Genomic DNA, 22,883 nt, shown 5'->3' with positions numbered 1-22,883 from the left:
CAAGGACAAGACTAGCACCAATAATGTGAGTTTCAATGATGCAACCAGCCATGAATTTTTTTCAAGATCCCTCTTCCGGTGTGTAAGTTCTAATTCTTACAAAGAAATAACCTACAGTCTCAGTACATTCAGAAGAAAGTATTAGCTACATCAAAACACTAAAAACATGCAACAAAATGCACCCAGCTGCATGATCCTTCACTGCCAGTGTGTTTGTGAAAAAATGAGACAGATCTAAAGAGAAGAAACTACCAACATGAAAGCCAGATCCCTGTCATCCCAGCATTGCTTTGTCTTGACCACTGATCCCAGTTCTACAGCCAGCTCATAATTTGTTCTGCTCTGCACAAACTTCATAGCAAGCATTTTTAAACAAAGAACACTATCACTTCTGCCTTATAAAAAACACTTCACACATTATATACAAAGGTGCATGCATTTATTGAAGATATTTAAGTAACAAGCTTTTAAGGAAGAAAAACTGTGGAGCATTATACATGCTGCTATCTTGTGGTATTTTATGAATTACATCCAATTTATTAAACACACTGACTTATCCATAATTTTGACTAAATTCAGACTACACAGAATTATAGTTCTGAAGACCATGCTCCTTCAGCATTTTACACTTCTGGAACTTCAGGACTTAAAAATCTGGGTAAAATATTTATTAGTGACATCAAAACATTCTGAACTCGCTTTTCTGTTCTAAATTATAAAAATTTAACTATAATGCAATTAAAATGTATGATAATATAACAAACCTTGTATCATGTAATGAAATTTATTTTTACTTTATAATGGAACACAAACACTCTCTTTCAAACAGCAGTAGTAAATTAGTTATAGGACACCTATGACTTTCTGCATTAAGAGTAATACTTTTACAGTCTTTGGTACTAGAGTTCAAAAACTGTAGTGAACAGGAACATATGTCCTTCACTTAATAAAAAAAAATCCTTTAATTTCTCTTTTTATATCAATTAAAATTCCTCCAGTATTTTCAACTACTACTGTACCTCTTTGAAAATACAGATACATTTCTTAACACTCCATAACTAACAAGGCTTTTAGTCTTCTTGAGGCTTTTTTTACAATTCAGATGTTACTTTAAATAGGCATTTTAAAAAGTATTAAGTACTTTAATTCAGATTTTTAATGGCTTAAAGTTTCTTCTCACATTGTTGTGCTAATGCTCTTTTACAGTTCTGGAGAACTGATACTTCCAACCATCAATTGGATTTTTTCATGCTTGTTTTTAAAACCATACACAGAGTACAAAGTAGATGCCCCATCAGTAAACCCTGCCTCTGATCCACAGCAACACCCGGTCCTGTCATTCTTAACTGTTACCAACTCAAAAGCAGAGCTCATACAGGTCAGTCCATAATCCTGGACTGTTTTTGTGAAGTAAAGTATGTCCAGAGGGTAGCACTGCACTCACCTCTAACTTTATTAGGCTAATGAGAGAGAGTGGTATAAATTTTTTTGCAGAGGGGGTGGCAGAATTTTCTTAAAACAAAACAAAAGCACAGGATCAGACTATTCTTCACTAAATTTTAGAGACAGCATACAGCCATGCTCCCTGCAGTTTTTCCCATGCCTCTGGATCTGGTTATATCCCTCTCATTGGATGGGATTAAGTACAAATCAGATGCCTTCATCACCCAAACCCTTCTGAATTTACAGACTGAATACAGATACCTGCAAATTCCTCCTGAGCAGAATCAAATCTACATGTTTCTCACTTTAGAAATGAAGGTCCCAGGAAGGCAAACTCACCCTGTTTAATGTCAGACAGAAAACCAACCAGTGGACCCACAGACACACTGCTATCAAGCAGCCCACAGCCAGCCTGAGTCACCAAGCTTCTGAAGTACCCTCAGTTATAACTCATCTCCCTGTTTCTGCATCCCAAGGAAACTGTAAACCAGCATTTTTGTGTGTTTGGAAAAAAGCATGGGGGGGTGGGAGGACACATTTTCAGGGTGAGGGTGTTGTTTGCTTCCCTACACAAAGAGATCTGCATACATGTTAAAATTAAAAAGCAACAACAATGAAAAAAGACATCCCATGGAAAAAGAAGTAAATATTCTGACCTGTTCTACCCAGCTCTCACCCACACTTCACAATCACTGAAAGGCAGGCAGGCTTCAGACACTGGGTCTGCCAGCCAATTTCATATTCATACCTGAACAAGGAGTATTTTGGTTGGGTTTTTGTTTTTCATTAAAATAAAAAAGAATGAGAAGCAAGAATAAAGGTGTTTTTTTTTAAGGTATCACCAGTCTTAATTCTTTTATGGGCTCTGAAATACAGTATAAACCAAGCAAACAGTGACTTAGCCCAATGTTTTTCATTCTGTTGTGTCACCTACACTGAAGAACAGCTCCCCAAAGACATTTATCAAAATAACTTAAAATTCTTACCTTTTGGATAATCTTCCAATAAGAGGTTGAAGTGACCTAACTGACAAAAGAAATCAGACTCGACCTTTCCTTCAGCTTTCAAAATTAGCGATTCATAGCAGCGAACAGCCTGGGAAAAAGAAATACAAGGTTTTCAGAATTCTGTATTTTACTAAATCAAATAATATACATTCTGAGACATAATAGTTTTTTATTTGCTTGAAAGACGAGGTCTACAAACACTGTCACTAACGGAGTCAGCATCACTTTTCAAAGAAGAAATGTAATATTAAAGACAGAACAGATGTAGAAGCTCACTGATTCTATTGCAAATTGACAACAAATAAACAACAGAAATTTTCTCTGGTTCTTCTGTGAACGTTCCATTTCCCCAACACAAAACAAATCTCTAACTTACCTGACAATTTTTAATTTTAAAATTAATGAAACACAAAAAGATTGATTTCGTTCTTTCCAATCTGCAAGAAAGAAACCTCTCTGATTTTATTCTCATTGTGTTGTTTTTTCCCTAAAGAAATAATTTTTCATTTAACAGTTATTTTACTCATTTTTGCTGAACCAAAGAACACACTACCTGTTTCCTTATGCAATTCATGTATCTTTATATGTGTTTCCCAAGATCCAATTCTTTTCACATCTCACATGTCATAAAATAATTTACTGCCTCCTACTGTAGGCTCAGAAAAGCTAAAGTCAGATATGTAAATTCAATTAGAAATTAATATCAGTTTGAGAAAACTTGCCCCAGAAGATTTTAAGTGACACACACAGAAGCAAAGAATGTTCTATGCTATGAATATACATTTTTAACAACTGAACTGACACCTCCTATTCACCGGAACTGCCATTATCTTTAACCTATTACATCCTTACCTCATGACCCTATTTACCTCCTGACCCTGTTTACACTTTGGTTATGAGTAAATAAATAAATAAAATCACTTTCCCAACATTCTGCACTTACTAGCCATTGAATTGAAGCAGTTGAAAAAATTTACATGGGAAGGAAGGTCTTTGCATTAGCACAGTTCTCAAAAGCCAGACAGACTTCCAGCAAATTCTAATTCCAGCTAGTTAATCTATGGCTTTCACCTATTCATGGTGTATGTTTCAAATTTGGTTGCAATTATGAACTCCTTGATTTTATGACAGGACAGTAAATCAAAGACCGTGGGGCCCTTCCAGCTCAGCATATTCTGTGATTCTGGGAAATGAGGAGCTTTAAGAAATTTTACTAAAACTCCATATTCCAAAGGGGGTGGGTGGGAGGGTGGGAATCAAGCTGAATATTTAAATCAGTAGTCTTGCCCATGTTTATAATTTCCTTTGAGCATACTTTTACTAATCATCAAAATGAAAAATTTAAAAAAATAAATAAATAAATAAATACGTCTGTGGAGAACCCAGCTACTGATCTAATCTGTACTGAATGGGTCACAGTTTGTATCCCAAGACTGGAGTGTATCACATACTTTCACCTACTTCCAAGTCCAGAAAAACCTTATTTTATGTCTGTGTTCAGAGGCAAAGTTCCAATGAATCAAAACAAAGCTATGCTGCTACAGAGCTTTGGGTGTACATGTGGTATTAAAAGGATTTAATAAACCATTAAATATATGTTTACATGAACTTAAAGTAGGTACTTCAAACTGTAGCTATTTGGCCATGTTCTGAAGATACCAAATTTAGATTTGTATTTGCAAGCTTTGCAAAATTTAGATTTGTATTAGCAAACTGCAGTGGAAGGACTGAAATTCTTTTCACCAAAGATCAAAGCTACTACTCCTTTAATTTCATTCCCATCACTATGAACACCTCTTGCAGTCAGTCAATTCTCTATCTAAAGAATATCATCCCTAAAATCAGAAGCAAAGCACACAAGTCTAAAGTACATTTCTTAAGATTTCTTAAGATACATTTCTTACATTTCTGTATGTATTGACTCTTAACATCAGCAAATATCTTATTGCAGAACCTTGGTTTTGGCATTATGCTTCCTCTCTCCACTTTTTGGTCTCATCTCTTGATTTGTACAAACCATAATAAAATTTTTGATGGTTGCCCCTAATGTTACTGTTACACACTGATTTGTAGACAGGTTTCCTTTTTTCTGATCATTTGCAATAGCTGCTACAGGTGCTGAATAAAATAGTACTTCTGATATTTTCCTAAATTGGTATTTTGTCTTTTGCAATTCAGAACACACAGAAACTGCCACCACAACAGCATACAATAAATACTGGAGAGGAAGCTAGGGTAGTTTATTTCCTGAATTAGGCTACAGGTGTTTAAGGAGAACTTGGCTTTATGAACAAATGTAACAGGATTTTTCTGTACAGATGTTCCGGGAAATTATAAATCACACGCACTTTAACGTTTAAGTGTTTGGGGACCCTCAAAGTTCCCACAGCCCTTTTTTTTTAAGTAAATCCTCATTAAAAGAGGCATCACACATATCTGAAGCACTGTCTGTAGCAGGGATGTAAAAACCTGTGCCCAAGCCTTTCACACAGCTCAAAGCAATTCTCAACAAGGCAGATTTTGCCTTTCTGTTAGAACACAAACTGAAGATACTGCTAAACCATCTCACTGATGCCAGCACAGGCAAGGCCTAAGACACCAGAACTTCCTCTTTCAGCCACAGTTAACTGTAAATTATCTGTTCCTGCAAGAGCAATTCAATTACACCATTAAAGCAAACCCTCTCTGCTGACCTCTAACTGGTTTGCAACATAATCAGCAACACACTCATATTTATGCAAACTTAACTTGGGAAGACTGTTTCAAATTAATATTTTCAATTCTTCCAGCACATTCTGACAAGATGAAAGAGAAACTAAAAGCAAGCACTACTTCCTCAGTGGGAACACCAAATCATCCCCTGGATCAGCAGGTTGGTCACCATGTAGCTCTTGCTCTTCCCAGTAGTCAGGGCAGAGTCACCAGGCAAAGACTTACCCAACTTTGGTTTTGGCCAAGAAACTTTCTCCCCCATCAGACCTATCCACAAAGATCTTTAGAAAGTAACATGTATTTTTCTGCACAGGTAAGAATTTGTCCCTGTTGAATGAATGGATGTATAAGGGAGGTCACAACTGGACCTATCTGTGTTTTCTTTGAAGGAAAAATCAAAAGATCTCATTCTTTAACTGCAAAGGCCACCTATGGCACTACTTGTGCAACACATTTAAATTATCCTGAGACACTAAGAATTCTAAGGAAGTTAAAAACCCCTGAGGTTTTTAAGCATTGTTATTTCTCCACACTGTATGGATCTCTAAGTGCATTCAATTGAGTCAGCCTTGAGAATTGCCAGTATTGACAAATTAACAAGAAAGAGAAAGACTCTGAAATGAAAAGGAAGATTGCTACACAACATCATACACTTCCTTCCCTTTGTTCAAGACTACAAGAAGATAAAAGGGAAACCTGAAGAATTTAGGAACTTGGCAAAATAATCACCCGCAGCTACTTCACAGTGTGGCAACCAGAGCAGAAGCAGGAAACCAAGGCAGGAATGGCTGCAGGAAAAGAAATTGGCTTATATAACACTAAGAAAGTAACAATATTCATGTTGTTTGCCACCTTCAACTGAAGTCATACACTATTGTCACACAAATTCCCTCTCATTACATCACAGTTCATGACTGGGGGCGTCCCAATTGCACAGATTCAACTGTCAATTCTTAGGACACCTTTAAATACAGTACAGTGAAGAAAAAGGCTTAGTGTATTCACCAACTCACAAAAAGCTACCAAAACCTGTTCACAAAAGGAAGAAATAATTCTAGAATCACCTTTAAAATGTACTACCAAACCCCTGTGTGTTCCAAACATTCATTCCAATGGATAAGGAACTGGATTATTTTTTCCTCTCTGTTTTAAAACCATTCCTTCTGCACACGCATAAAAAAAACCAACCAAACAAAACTAACCCCATAAGCTAAATGTCAGTTTTGGTCATTATTAATATGATGTCATTTCATGAAGGAAAGACCCTAGAATCGAGAATATACCATAACAAAATAAATAAATACACCCAACACAAACAAATCTAACTGATAAATCAAACAGATGAAATCAGAATTCTAAATATTGTATACAGGAGTCACTGAAACAGCTCTGCTTTATAAATAAAAAAGACCATGTTATTTCTACTTCAATTAATATGAAGAAAAAAACTATAGCATTATCATTGGGTCCAACTGTTTGTATTTTACAGCACAAATCCAAACTACTGTTAAAAACCTGTACTAGAATAAAAAGGACAAAAATCAATACAGCTTGTTTAGATTGTTTCTGAAGAAGATAATGCAATGTTATCCTTTCTGAATCACGACAAGCATAACTGACCAAATGAAACTAAGCAGGGTTAAACAGCCAAACATGACAAAAAATTAACTATTAATTCTTTAATATATTAATTATATTAAAATGGAGGAGCACACTGAGTCAGCAATTTTTACTTACAACATAAAAAAAACCCTGGCAACTACAGTGAAGCAAAAAGCCAGCAATCTGAATTGTTAACATGGCAACAAGCAGGCAGTAACATGCAGTGAAAGAAATATTTGAATTTTACTGGGTAATAAATTAACTGCTCAAGAAAAACACAGCACTTCAATGCAGACAATACAGTGTAAAATCACAAATCCAAAGCTTCAAGAAGTTCCAAAAACCTTCAATTTCACAGCATCAAACACTAATGTATATGTAGATAAGCTGGGGGAGGGTGACAAAACTGAACAGTTGCTGCTTCTTTCTCTTGTGCCTCCAGTGACCCAACTGGATGGGCTTTGTGAGCAGGTAATGAGAACACAGATTCCAATGAAAATTGGAGAGGGAGACATCAGCAGACTCCTGACAAACAAAATACACTTTCTGTAGTAATGGTTAGAAACAGAATGTTAATTAGCTGATATTTTAACCTTCTGGAAAATAAAGTAACCATGTGGACAGTACTGGCCTCTGCTACCACAGGTCAGTCGGGCACCTACAGAGCAGGACGGCACAAGTGTGTGTGTGCTGGCTCCCTCTCCCTCCCTCAGTGCCACTGAGGAGGCTCTGAAAGGCTTCATTTTCCCATCCCTTCCTCCTTGCCATGATTCACCAAAACACACACACACAATTTGCTAACAACAATGGCAACGATTTGCTACGGCCCAGAGAACCTCCTGGTGAAGTTCCAGCTCCTGCTCTGCAGCAGCAGGAGTGTGTCTGAACAGGGCTCACTTCAGCTAAGCAAAGAAAAAAAAAGACAAGCTTGAATTCTTCAGAAGTTAAAACTATTTTTCCCCCATCAATGACTGGCTGGATACATATCACCTTCTGAGCTGTAGATGATTTACAAGAACATCTCATTTATTTCTGCAGAGAAAAGCACACCATTCTTATATGACTGAAGATAACCTAGATTAATGCAGCAGATCCTCCACTGAAGGCTCTCATATTATGTATTGGCACAATATCCTTAACTTCCTTTACTTCCTTATTCAATAGCAATTCCCACTACACCTTTCAAAGCTTCTTTATATGCTCTGTCTTTGCAATGCTCATATTCTGTTATAAAATTTCTCTCAATTTCACACGTTTACTCTCCTTGTATTTCACATAGGGACAATGCAATTTCAAAAGCCTCAGTAAGAGTGCTGAAAGTACAGCTTGCTGAACACAGATAAGCTCAAACCCCAAAACATTCAGGCCTCAAGAAGAAAAAAAAAAAAAACCATGAACTAGCCTCTTCAGTAAGTTTGTTCTTGCAAAATTTCTATGGCATATTGAAATGTTGTGGGCTTATTCTAGTTTGCTAGTAACACTTAGAATCAAAGTCTTTATCATTTCAAAGACAATTAGTATAGAACAACAGGAACTGATCCTCCTCAAACATTTCTCAAGAAATCTATCATCAGTTTGGGTTAATTTATTTTTTTATGACTAATGCTTCATGAAAAAGGATACAAGAATAAACAATGCAGGCAGTAAAGGAAAGCAGCTGCACACATACATGCACAGCCTGATGGTCACAATTTTGATGAATTTTCTTTAAAAACCACTATTGTAGTCTAAGACTTTTGTGCTTCCAGATTATACTGAACATGTAACAAATATTTTTGTTCAGATGATATCTATGGTAGATAAGAGACAACATAGTAAGCAGAAGTAAGGTCAAGGTTGCTAAGTTTACAGGGGAAAATTAACATGAACTCAATTATTGCTGAAATCTGAGGGATATTGCTTCATAAAAAACACAGATCTGCAGAACAGAATAGAAAACAGAATACATGCAAATGAATGATTAAATGGAGGAAAGTGACATTTTAGCAGAGTAAAAAAACCAAACTCGCCTCCCCTAAATAAAGAACACTTGCAAGACATTCTTGACACGTGTTTTCTGTCAGACAGATGAAAACTCAATAGCTTACATATTAAAAATAGTTTACATGCATAAAATACAGGAAGCTTAATCCTTTCCAGCTGACATTGTCCATAACCAACTGGATTTTATGAAAAATTTGTTGACTGGAGCTTATGTGGTGAATCACTATGCATTATTTCTGAGTCCACCTGGAGGATGCAATCCTCTCATTATTTATTTTAAATACAGTCAAATATCAATGTCTATGTACATACACACACACCTACATCATTGCTGTAAATTCTAAATTATTAGCAAACAGAATCATGTCTATTCTATCCCTGAAAATATTTCATAATCAGATGATTCACGAGATTGTGGCAAATTTTATATGGAATTTCAAATTCAAAATCCTTCACAGGTAATCTTTACCAAAAAACCCAAACAAACACAAGTAACTTTCTTTTTTTTTCCAAGTGACAGTAGATTTTTCATAGCCAGTTGGAACATTGTTTTTATCTGAGACTACAGGAGCATCTTTTTGGCTATTTTTACCACAGTAAGTCTATTTCAAGTAGAATTGCAGCACCTTAATTTAGCAATTTTTCAAGCCCATAAATAGTTCACCACACACTAAAATTTAAGACCACTAAATCTGATTTTATTCTAGTAATTCTACCTATGCCAACAAAGAACATCACAAATTAGGTGTGGCATGCCATACTTCAGAGCACTTAGATAGCTAACACTGATAGATAAAACTTATCTTTTTTTTTAATATGTTAAACCAGTTTTATCTAGGAGTCTGCAGAGTACCATAAAGATTTTAAGTAAGATAGGATACAACAAATAAATAGCTGGTTTGGTTTTCATTGGGTAAATTATTTTGGAAATATAATTAAAATCAACACACAAAAATACAACCAAACACAAAAATCCACCCACAAATAAAGCCAGAATCTGCATTAATAGCTGCCTGACTTACCTAATGAAAAAAAGGATCAGAATAACTTATTTATGAAAATATCTCTGGATCTGGAAACAAGTCTTTGGAAATGTAACACGGACTATCAGGCACCAAATATAAGAATGTCAATGAAACAAAGAATAAAGAACTTGAGACAGAGGTATGAAATAGAGAACAATGTACATGCAAATGCACAAGACAATGTCTACCAAGACTGGCACAACAAATATATTATTTGTGAAAATACCTAGTTTCAGACTAAACTGAATGATTTTTCTGTGTTGTCTGAATAGAAGGCAAAACATAAAGGCAACTATTAAAAAAAATTCAAAAGCTACCACCAATTGCTCTGCAAAACCTGCCCAGTCTAAACTTCAGTCCCAAAAGGGCTCAAGCACTAGAGGTGGCCTGGTACTCAGAAATAATATTGATGGTAGCTTAGTCTGAAAATAGAAGAAGAAGATGATTTCTTTTAGAAGAATGGAAGTGAAAATGGGTCAGGAGCTGTTTCATAAAGGAAGTGTAAAAACTAATGCTAATAGGGTGGGAAGTGTGGAATTTTCAGCACCACAGGAGATACAGAATTGGTAAAAGCACATTAAGACACAAAAGATTAAAAAAAAAAATCTAAATGGACTGAACCTGGTTTTAAATACTGAAATATCACTATTTCAAGGAGTCTCACAATGCTGGCACTTTTAAAGTTACCACAGCCAGTGCAGCAGAAGGATCCACCCCAATGATTTTCCATCACATCACTGAAATCTCCCGTATTGGGGACAATCCACATATCACATGTTCCTTTTTCCACAGTCATTCATATTTTCTCCTCTGTGGCTGCTTAACTATGCTTACACAATTATGCTCACATATAAAAATGAGCAACACTGGAACATAACCAAATGTCCATGAAAACCAGCCTGCATAGACAATGTTTTGTAGGAAAACTTTATACACAGAAAACACCTTGAAAAGCACCACAATAATTCCCATCAGGAGCTGTAACCCTTGTGTACTAATGCCAGCAAACACCCAGCCTTATGCCTCACCTTTTCCCCTTTTCCTGTGACAATCAGAACAAAAAGAAATTGTGATGAGGAAATAAGAGGAATACAATCCTCTGGATCCAGTTCACAGCTAATGAGCAGTACCACTTCTGAATGGCAGAGCTGGTGAACCTTATTCCAGGAAAAAATAAATGTCTTATTTCTTCTGTGTGACAGAAGATTCCAGATTTTACATTTATGCATTACAAAGCCCAAGTCCAAATTATTTTAGCTACTAGTATGCATTTTCATCATAATGTGCACTAAACACCAACTAAAATGACAATACACCCAAAACATTGCTTGGGAACTGGCCAGCAGAGTCTTCTGATAAGTAAAACCTGATAGTGGGTTGTCACAGGCAAAACATCCCAAAGACTCCTGCAGCTGCAGGGTGAACAGCTGTGCAGGTTGTCACCACAGACTGTTTTCATCAATATTTCCCTGGAGCTGGATGTAAGATTTCCTTCTTGAATAATGCTTCCCAAGCCCTATCAAATTTGACATCCAATATACAGATGGACATTAAAAAATACCAAGTGGGAAAACATTTATGTATGAAGCTTAATGCCAATTCTCCATCTATCTTGTATGTATTTTCAGGGACGCTGCTGAACTAGAAAACAGAGACAGCTTCAAATGATGAAGTTCCTGGTAAGTACAGCAGGTCAGAAACCCATTCTATTATAGAAGGGAAATGGAATGCACAGAAAATTCACAGGAAACTCCAACACATTAGAACTATCTCTATCATCAAAACTGTACTATCTAAGGACTTAAATCTAGAAAGATCAAGATTCAAGGCTTCACTTTATTTAAAACAAATATTTAAATTTGAATTGCCCATACACATCACAAGTGCCATAGGTATCAGATTCCAGAGTCAACATCACTTTTAAGCCAAAAGTGACCACAACAACTCTCTGCAGGACAAAGGCAGAATGACAAACACTAAGCTTCCACCTACACATAGAGACACTGTTCCAGCCATCCTTTCCCCATCCACAACTACAGCATGACCTTGAGTAGAAAAGGAGGATTTTGTGATTAAAATCAAACAGCTGGATAAATGAAAATGCAATCTATTAGAGGTGAGTACTGACTGAGGTGTTTGGGCACACCACCATCTGTCTTGGCAGAACAAGTAGTTCTACTACAAACATAGAACTTAAACACAAACTTAATTATGAGTTCTCAGTTCCATGACTATGATGTTACTTGTAACAGAAGGATCCACAAGGAATCTTTTATACAATGTCCAACTGGAAAAAGTACAATACCCCCTTCTGTTGGGCCTACCTTTCACTACCACATACCCTGACCCATAGTATTTTAAGAGTTTACTAAAAAACTGCCTTTAGAATAAGTCACTACACTTTAGGAAAAGCAATACACATCCTGAACATACTTGTTTCTAAAAGTCAACCTTGTGCACCTCTCTTAAGCACTTCTCTAAGCACTAACACTGCTCATCTCTCAGAACCAGGGAGAATATCCAAAAATTTTAGAAACAATGATCAAACTATTAAAAAGCATTTTATAAACCCACTGAGGCGTGAAACCCATGACAAGAAATTTGAAATGGGACAGAGTACCCCAAAAGAGGTGTGATGATCAGCACTGAATATCAGGAAGTTCTGCTGGCACCATTCATAAACCAGGATGTGAATATGGCTCATACACCAAACACCCCTGAAGAGTCTCTTATAATACATTACTGTAAAGGTCACATTTAAAATTAAATTATGCTAGAAATAACTGAATCCTATACATCAGACATTTATTGAGAAGTTTTTCTTTTGATGAACATGCCATATTCCACAGGACTCACTTGACAGAAGGTGTTTTCCTAAGCTCTCTCTTCAGCTAAAGCCATCATGACTTGAGCCTTTAGATGAATGATCAATTCTGATATGATTTACAGTGGCAGGTAACAATTTCAATTACATATTCATGTCAAACCTTAGAATGAACCTCAGCAGATTTACAGGCAATACAGTTTCCAAAATAAAACTAACTCAATACTGCAAGAAATGCACTAAAATTGTGACCCAAAGCCATAAAGTCACTAAGAAGTTTCCATTAAAAGGACAGTTCCTCAACATTAAAATGTTGACCGTCTTTCTTTTTAAGGTTGTGGATGAACAGGACACACCCTTGGTCTCCCACTTCACTGTCACTAATGGAATCTATCTTTGTTTAGAGGATAAATTCACCTTCAAAGCACTAAATGGCTTCAGCATGGATCTCTGAATTGTCAGGATACACCAGTGTGTCAACCACAGCAAACAAGAACTCTTCACAATGCAGGAAAAGCTTATTCCCAGAGAAGACTGGATTTTTTTCAAGTACTGGTCTCGAAGAGTTGAATTCACCATTATCAGAAAATATTTGTGGAAAGGTGCACACACATTTCATTCATCTTCCTTAACACACATAAACACTCCACTATACACTGAAATATCTGTGCCAAAACATTGTGTCACCATGAACAAGCAATTCCCTCAGAGAGGAAACAAGGAAAACAGCAGAACAACATAAAAATCTCCGAATGAAGAACAGCAGAGTCAGACACTGATTTAAGTTCTATAAAGAGTACATTGAGCACAACGAGAGGAGTGGGAAATAAAAGATCAGACAAAACAAATGAGTGAGAGGGAACACCAAGTAAGAGATGAAACTCTTGTCAGAGGGGAATGCCAGAGAAGGAAAGCAGATCACAACTGACTCAAACCCTGAAGGACAGCACCTTCTCCACTGTTACAATTTCATCCCTACTCCAGCAGGCTGCACAACAGCCTCCCATCATCACCCACCCAAAATAAACAGCATCTCCATGTAAAAATCACTTCAATCAAGCCAGTCACTAAGAGAACAAGTCATTATCCCTCCGCAGGGAATGTCTGGGGAGGATGAAAAAATACAAAGGTGAGAAACTTTAGGAACAGTTGAAAATGTACCAAATTAAAATTAAAGACATTTTCAAATAATCACAAAAGGAGAAAGGTAGCAGGCAAGTCAGTTCCAAATGTCAATCTTTTAAGCCCTTTAAAATAAAGTGTCAGCTGAAGTACAAAAGGCTCTTTTTTCATTGCTTTCTGCAGTAACAGATTTTCTTACATTCAAAAAAAGCAAACCTCATCATTCTGGACCACCTGTGGCCTGTCCTGTGAAAGCAACAGGAGGTGGGGAAACCTTTACGCTTAAGCTTGGAAACATAAATAACACTTGCACATGTGGAAGAGAATATTGATGCTGTCTTTAGGCCACAGATGGAGAAATGGCATCTCCTGAGGTGCATGTGGCTCATGGGGAAAAACTCCTGACTGTTGTCACTGTTGCTGTCCAATGCATGGAAAGTACTCCATAAACTCCAGCATGCCAAAAATATATTTCAAACCTCTTCTGCTGTGAGATAACTTGGATAACTCCAAGTCTTTGTGGAACATCAAAACAAAGTCTGAAGCTCATGCTGATTTTATTTCCACACATTCCCAGGTGTGGGGACGTGGCTGCTTATGCCATGCCAGCACCTCTCACACACAGGCAGACACAAAAAAACCCTCAAGTTCATCCTCCTTTCTGCCCTAACTGGACAATGTGCAGCAGGAGTAAATAAATTTGTCAAAGTTTATTCTTCCTGTGCAGCAATGGCATGAGATTTGAGACTCTGGGTCAGTCTCCTGCACTTGTTTCACATTCAACAGTTCAATGTGCTTTAATTTTTTTTGTGAGACCAACCTCTACCTAAAATCCATTTTCATATGTATTTTATAGTCTCTAAGTAGCACAAAATTCAACATAAAAGGGGAACTGCTGTAATATTAACTACATTTATTGGTGGTAGCCTATCATCCTATAATTACCTCCATAATTTGCTGTGATAAGATACTGGCCTTTGGACTGAATTTACAGTCTTATTTTAGGTTTATCAACTGTAAATGAGGTAAGGACATTGCACCTCCAAACCACACCCATCAAATGGCTTTTGGAAGGCAGTCGGGGAGACACGTAGCAGTAAAACATTAGACAGCCACGTAAGATCCTGAACTCTGTGACATTAAAAGTACTGGAAAAAAAAATCTCATGTACATTAATGACTGGATTATAAGTCAACAAACCAAGATGAGTAGATGCTGCCAGCACAAGGCAGATAAAAAAAAGCATAAAGGATTCTGAAGCTCAACAGAGGATAAAATTCCAGCAAAGTTAAAATAAGAAGACAATAAGTCAGATCAATAGCCAGCCCTGAGCAGCAACATTAGTATTCACTTGACCAGGATATGGACTAAAACAATAATAATAAATAGCAATAATAAAATATTAGCACAGCTTTTACAGAAACTCACATTGTTGAAAAAGCAGCAAAAGAAAGAGGCTAGCATACAGTGTGGTTTTTTGGTTTTTTTGTTTTTTTTTTTCCCTTGTATTTTTCCAGACTACATCAATTTAAGTTCAGAAAATTCCTGGGCACAGAAGGGAAATGCTCCTGATGGATTTTCCTTCCATTACTTTTCCCCAGCACTTTCTAAAACCATGTCCACTCATCTCACACTAACAATACTGGACAGCCAGCAGCTCCATAGTCTAACTGCAGGGAACCATCTTGCTCTGAATCTGCTTCCTGATAGCTTCAGTTCATACTTCCAAGCTCTTACAGTAAAAGAGACAGAGAAAAACCTGTTTTAAAAGCAGAGATATTAATACCATCTCAGCAGATTCTACACTATTTTCTCACATTCAGTAAAAATTAAATACATTTAGAGAACTGTAGGGGTAAGAGGAAGAAGAGTCTATCTTGTAAAAAGTAAGTCTAGACATCTCAATTAAGAACTCAAAAGCTACTATGACTTTTCTACAAATACCAACAGGACAAACATCAGGGAAAAAGAAGCACTATTTCACTCTAAGAACAATGTTGCCAAACAAATATATCATTTTAGACTGAAAATTAAAAGAGTATTTTAAGAATCAGAAAATCAGGCGTTTGAATAGTATTTAAATGTTAACAGTAGACGCAAAAGGATTCTTCTAAATACTCTTTAGTATCACATATAAGAGAGCAATTTTCATAAATATAATGCTATTGCATATACCTGTGTATCTGTGACACAGCCACATGCAATGTGAGGGGACAGGCTTGAAAAAAACCTAGAAACACTCATATAAACCTATGTATTCTTTTGTGTTCCTCTCAGAGAGTCTGCACAAGACTTTTGAAGCAATTTCCATTCAAGTGAGAATAGGCCAATACCAATACTGACTATAAAGAGCTGAATTGTTAAGCAAAGGTCTTAATGCCCTTGAGGCACTTTTGAATAAGAGTATTTGAGAAACTTTAGGTAAAATTAGCTCCTTAATATTTTGAACTACCACATCCTTACTGTCCAGACAGGAGGCAAACACATTATAAGTGGAGAGAATAACCACAGAACCAAAACCCACAGCAGTATCTGCTATCTGCCCAGCTCCACCAACATAAATACTTGTGAGGATCAGCACTTGGAGTCTCTCTAGAGAATCTCAATTTTAAATATTAATTAATGAAGGAACATAATTTTGTAGCAAATATATTTTTTAAGAACCAAACCCACTTCTTATGGTCCTTCAGAAAATGTTTTGGCTTTAATTTCAACATGACCAAAGGACAAGTACTGACACTGAGGGTGTATCAGTATCACTTAACCAAAGCTTTCCATGCTCATAGAAACCAGCTTTCTTTTATAACAAGACTACTGCTTTTCAAAATCCTCTTGTGAAATAATATTCTACAAAATTTCAAGACGAGTTTTAGCTTAACAAGTCCCCAGGGAAGAAAAATGAAAGAGTAAAAGAATATTCACCAAAACTCAGCAGCATTACATGTTCCGTGACATGCTTTCAAAACATCGTGCAGACAATGAAAATAGTTTTGAAGGAAATTAATAAATGGTTATTCATAACTTTATTAACAAATGAAGAGGTAACAAACAACAAAACAAACATACACCACCCTCCCCCACAGAAATAAGACTGGATATCACTTCTTGAACATCTCTGGATGTCTTGTGCGCAGCATGCACTGCCTGCCATAGCACAGCACCCAAGAATGAGCTCTCTGACCTCCAGAGATAACACCAGCATGCTGCAAGAAAGCCAAGCCCTCAGCAATCATCCTGGTCACACATTTTAAAAAGATCTGCAACACTAAGCTACAGTCCCACATTCCCTAATGTGTGTTCCAAGTAATGGTTCACAACTATTTTTTTTTTTTTAATAAACGCTCCCCCACCCACTTTCAGATGAGCAGACACACGTAATTCACTTTCTGCTGCATCATTTATCTGCTTGGTAGGCTTCAGACTCAGACTTGCTCCTTTTTCCAAAACACATATATGCAGCTGTTGCCACCTATTATTTCAAAATTATCTTAATTCTCAAAAGCAAAGAAATGACAATTTTTTCTCTCAAAAACAGAAATACTATCAACAAGATCATAAGCAAATGACAAAAGCATTAGCAGATCCAGCAAAATGCAGCATTACAGTTGGATTTTGCTGTTGTTTTTGTACAGAACTCAAAAATTAAATAGCTGATTTATTACTCATTTTCAACAACCCAAGTCTAGATATGGTATGGTGTTTTAAAATTAGCAAAGTGCTGTTTTCAGCATTGATGTCCTAATGCTCCTACTTGCTTTCACTATCAGAAAGCCACCACTGTCTCCAGTGATCACAGTGAAAGCCACTGATAGTGATATCACTACCACTATTTTTGTACAGTTTATCTGTACAAAATACACCTTTTAAATAGAAACTGTAGCTCTAAGTTGGCAAAACAGGTTTTCAGCATGACACGCTAAGTATAAAAATACAAAGTGAAAAGACCTTTGTCAATAAAATTTAACACACAGTTTGTTAGCAAGCAGAATCTTGTGTGAGGCCTCCCAGAAGGCTCAGAGCAACTAAATAATGTCCTGAAAACAGGAAACACACAATTCTGCCCACAAAGATGTGACATGGGTCACTGGAAAGCAGCTATTGGTATTCCAGCTGCATCAATGGCAGCTGTACTCTACAGTCAAGGTATTAAGCGAAAAAGTATGAACTGCTACATTATGCTTTTCCCTTGAGGAATGTCATGAGCCTGACTGCTAATGATGAAATGAGAAAATATTTCTGTGCCTTAAGAAATTCCTAATAAATCTGTGATTTATTTAGCACTGCCTTCCACAGGTAGGAAGAGGGCTCAGGGATACTGAAGCCATCACAACCATCAGCAGCTGCACCAGACAGTAAATCTCAAAAACTGGCAAAGGTAGGTAGATACTGAGTATGGGGAAAAAACAAGTTTGGAAAAAAGCAGAGCTGAGTCTTCCTGGAAAACAGCCTAGGAACTGTGATACGAGCAATTCTGCTTCAGGTGCAGACAGGGGCAAAGAGCACATGCACATTTACAGACCTGGAAAGAAAGTGTCACTCATGGAAGTCAGAGTTAAAGTTATGCCATGGGCACAACTTTATTTGCTGGTTCCAAAAGTCTTGCTAGACCAGTCTGGAAGGTCCAAAATCCTGTGCTGTTAATAGTGAGTATTCAGGGAAGAGAAAGCACAAAGAAAAAAATCCTTATTTTACTACAACAATCTCAGTAGTTGCATTCCAGGGGAACTACCTGTGGCTAAGCCATTCCTAGGTAAATGATACTCTGCAATTCTCAAACATTCCTTCACTCTCTTGGAAACTCTGCTAAAGGGATCTCTGGGTTGCATTCAAAACTCCCCCAGAAGTCTCAGCTTGCATCTCCTTCATTTCCAGGACTCATTTCCAACAATCAGCAGTCACCTACTCCATAACCTCATGTGCCAGATGCAACAAATAGGTCAGTTTGCATCTGACCTACAGATCTCCATTCAAATCAAACATCAAATACAGGAGGACTGCAATTTAGAGCAGCCTCAAAAGAAAAAAAAAAAAATCCACTACAGGGTGGGATCCCCCTCAGGGATGGCTTCTTAACCCAAATTTAGAATTGCAAGCCTTCTCCATTCTCTGATCCTTCTTTCACCTCCTATATAGCCTGACAAAAGCAAAAGCTTTCATATTTTAGAGTCCTATATTTAGACTGATCAATTAATTGGAACATTTATGGGCTACTTCCCAAAATCTTGGGAGATCCTCCTTCAACTGGTTATAGAAGTCAAACATGAGAGAAGATGAGCATAAAATAACTTCCTCATTTAATGATGTGGCCCCAAAGAAAACTTTGTTCTGTGGGAGAAGAGACTGACCCCCACCTGGCTACACCCTCTTTTCAGGGAATTGCAGAGAGTGGTAAGGTCTCAACATTTCCTTCACCGAGAACACAGACCTCTAAGAGCTCAGACAGAACACCAGTTTTTACAGTCTGCCTGCCTAAAAGTAGGTGACACTAAATTAAAGGGATTTCTCCACAGTAATGCAGGGTACATGCACTGAAATAAAACACTAAATACTTGTACAGCAGCATCCAAGAGAAAGCTGTTGAGAATAATTCTAAGATATGTATATATTAAGATGTGCTATTACAATTAATTGGGTTAATTCTGCATATTTATTCATACATTAATGGAAAAACATAGTACACCTGGGGAAAGTGGAAAATTTAGTAATGCTGAAAATAAACAGTTTGAAACTATTTCTTTATAAAATTATTATCTCCCCCTCACCCACATCTCTTCAGACTACTAGATGCAAACTTATGACTTACACCACACATCATGACACTTAAAAGTGACAGGAGGCCAGTGCTTGCAAAATTTAAGATAGCCAGATCTAAAAATGCAGGGGGGCGATGATAACATGATAGGGGGAGACACAAAAAAAGGAATCTATTAACTTCCTGGAGAGGTTAGGAGGGCAACATTACACAAGCAATGGAGCTTTGTCAAAGACAAGACAACTTAAAGAGATTTACAGCTTCATACAGAGATGTAGGTGCAACCCCATGGGCACTCTTCCACAGTAAATGCCATTTGCCAATGGAAACTCTACCCTTTATTCCAGCTGAATCCCCAAGTGCTGTGCAACTGTTCCTCCCAAGAGTTACTCCTTCTCCAAAACTAAGGGATTCCTCCTTCTAAGTTCTTGCAAAGCAAGAGGTCCAACAAAAGGGATAATCAAATGCCAAGGTTCTGATTCATATGCAGGAAGAAAATGAAACATTTCACTTCAAATGTGCATTTCAAGGAGAAATAGAACTTAGCTTTACACTAAGAGCCAAAACTATTCAAAAGTAGCAATTAAATTAATTTGACGCTCTTATCTGACCACAGAAGGAGAGGCAGTATCACAGTACCTTCCCTTACCCATCCAGTACCTGTTTGTTAATTTCTAGGAAAAATGTGAATTTCTTCTACACAAATTATTACCAATTGAACAAGCACTATCAAGTTACATAAATGTTGCATCATCTTACAAATGCATCTGATATTTAATACTGTCCTTCTACCTGCCACCTAAATAACACTGGTCATGCCTCTCACACTGCAGTTTTCATCCACAAAACTCATTTCCCACAAGTAGTGTCCCAACAGCACATGAAGGCCCCAGCTGCAGACCCCACTGCTGCTTCACAAAAACCAGCTCTAGCATGTTCAGGCATGAGGATAAGAAAAAAATGACACACCTTGGTACAATCCTTCAACTACAGCAGCAGCACAGAGCACTAAGGGGATTTGTTCTGACACTGTAGGTGATGGTGCAGTGATGCCAACAGAGAAACTCCTGTCAGAGCAGAAGAAATGCCAACACAGGTACAGCAGCAGAGCCTGAGATGCAACTGGGAACATCAACACCAAGAGGCTGTCCAAATTTAACAGCATATTCATTCTTAAACCCAGGTATCATAAGTACTACTCCATAGCAATTTTTTTGTTTGTTTTTTGTTTAGAAAAAGAAAGCACTGACAAACAAGGTGCCAAGTGAAACAGGCAATCTCCTTATCAGAATGAGTTCATTTCAGCCATGACACGAAAGGAATCTGGAAATGTTCTCATATACTGCAGAAAAATCATGAAAATGAAACTACTGGAACAGGAAAGTGTTCCTTCTCCTTTCCAGCTGTCAGAAGTCTGACAGACCTTAAGCTACTCATTAATGAATTGCTCTAAATCAGTTTGTTCCATTTCTGAGTCCTGGCTGTGGAAGTGAGAAAGCCCTGAGGAAAAAGTTGTGAAATGACCTGTGGTTGAGACTTGTTTTCCTGTTTCAGTTGGTAAATTTGCGTATCTGCTTACCAATCCCTCTGGAAGCAGAGTTTCCCGGAGTCAAAAATTCCTACCTAGCTGTGCTGAAGAATCTTTAAAGTCAGTGAGTTCTAATGCACTGGAATCAGTGCTGTGCTCTACTAGTGTAGCTTGATTCTCTGATCTTAAAAAATAAAATAATAATCAAGAACAAATTAAAATAATCTCAAAATATGAACAAGCTTTTTCTAGAAGACCCTTGCTGCTTGTCTGGAAAAATTGAAATTGCTATTAAACTAGATACAGAAACTGAAGCAGAGCAGTCAGGCAAAACCCAGAGTACTGAGGATGGCGCAGGTGACACTGCCTGGCCTTCTCCAGCAGCACTGAAGTCCAAAGCTGCTCCTCAGTTCCACAGGCACCACACTTCCCCTGAATCCACAGAGCTCCTTGTGAAAAATGACTGCTCTCATGCATTTTCACTTTCATCCCAAAATCATCGTAAAAATCCCCCACCATCATTCTCCATAACCAAGCAGCAAATAGTGGTCTAAAGTGGAAGGCACAAACTATTCCATTCTTTCAAAATACCGAGGACTTGGCTTAATTAGCAATTAAAAGCAAGTAGTACAATCGTTCCTTTCTCACTGCACATAATGGAGTCGTCATTGTTCTCAGATTTTTGGCCACAATGCGGGCAAGCTGCAAGTTTGCAACTGGCATTACAGGAAAACATTCTATCATTCAAAAGCAAAAAACAAACCACCACCACAGAAAGAAAATCAACTCATAAAGAAAAACACAATTTAAGATGACAGCATTTTTATTGGCAGGGAATAAACAGACTGCAACATTGCAATTCCACGTTTTTCCTCACAGAGTTTGAGCACATCTACACTCACAGATTGACTGAAGACAATCTCCAAAATCAGGCATTGCAATCCTATGCAATGATTGCAATCCTAATACAATGATCATATCCCCACCATCCACAATTACCTAAGGATCCCTTCCTTACACAATCTTGCACAATTCTTTCACCTATCCCAAATACATCTGCCTCCAATTTATTTTCATGCTACAGTGCAGTTTCTGCCATGCTCTCCTCCTTTTTTAACACAGCAAGTGTCTTCTTTCCAGGCTTTGATTCAACCATTAATACTTCTTTTCAAATTATTTATAGCAAATAAATCTGTAAATATTACTAGTACTGAGACTCTACAGAGAAAAAAACCCCACAAATTCAGCCAAGATGGACAGTATGTAATTAATCCCAGAAAACTGTCTGAAGTAATAAACTTTCAGTACATGAACCTGTAACAGAGACCTTTAAAGGTAGAAAATGAAACCTAATTCTGCTCATTAGTTAACAAGGATTCTAATGGTTTCTGGGATCTCAACTTTCTTAGGCAACAAAAATTAATTCTGCTATAAGCATAAACACCTCCAAATCCTCCCCATATAGAACCAGAAGAGGCATTAAAGCCATTTCAACTATTAATTTTGTCCACACAGTAACTACAGTTAAGAAAGCCCTCAAGTATAAAAACGTAAGTTGTTAGTTAAATTCCATGTGCTCCTATAATAAAGGCAGGATGTGGATCTATGCTCAGGCACAGGGATTTCTGGTGTTCTTCTGTGTGGGGCAAGGAGCTGGACATTGATGATGCTTGTGGGTCCCTTCCAACTCAGGATACTCATTGATTCTATCTGAGGGGTTTCACAGAAGCATCAGAAGAGGCTGGCTCAGACACACATCTCTGTTGTACCGCCTGATGCCTCCAATTTTGTTTTCATACACAAAACTTTTTAAAAATATTTTCCTCTTAAGCAAGGAGTACAGAAGTATGTACTGTTCTGATTCAGAAGTAGCTGAACAGTTTCC

General features: G+C 37.3%; 1 protein-coding gene across 6 annotated transcripts in view; it reads right to left on the bottom strand.

Annotated features, from left to right (window-relative positions):
* The window catches only part of KDM6A (lysine demethylase 6A), a 150,668-nt gene that overhangs the window by 114,593 nt on the left and 13,192 nt on the right, over positions 1 to 22,883 (bottom strand). For all 6 annotated transcript variants that reach the window (XM_077781680.1, XM_021538648.3, XM_021538650.3 and 3 more), the window contains one exon: positions 2,430 to 2,538. In XM_077781680.1, the coding sequence (XP_077637806.1) occupies positions 2,430 to 2,538 (109 nt within the window). The remainder of the gene's footprint in view (positions 1 to 2,429; positions 2,539 to 22,883) is intronic.

The sequence above is a fragment of the Lonchura striata genome, chromosome 2, assembly GCF_046129695.1.
Source record: "Lonchura striata isolate bLonStr1 chromosome 2, bLonStr1.mat, whole genome shotgun sequence".
In the NCBI taxonomy this organism is placed as follows: domain Eukaryota; kingdom Metazoa; phylum Chordata; class Aves; order Passeriformes; family Estrildidae; genus Lonchura; species Lonchura striata.
Note: the sequence above shows the minus strand (reverse complement) of the source record. Positions and strands in the feature narration are given on the sequence as shown.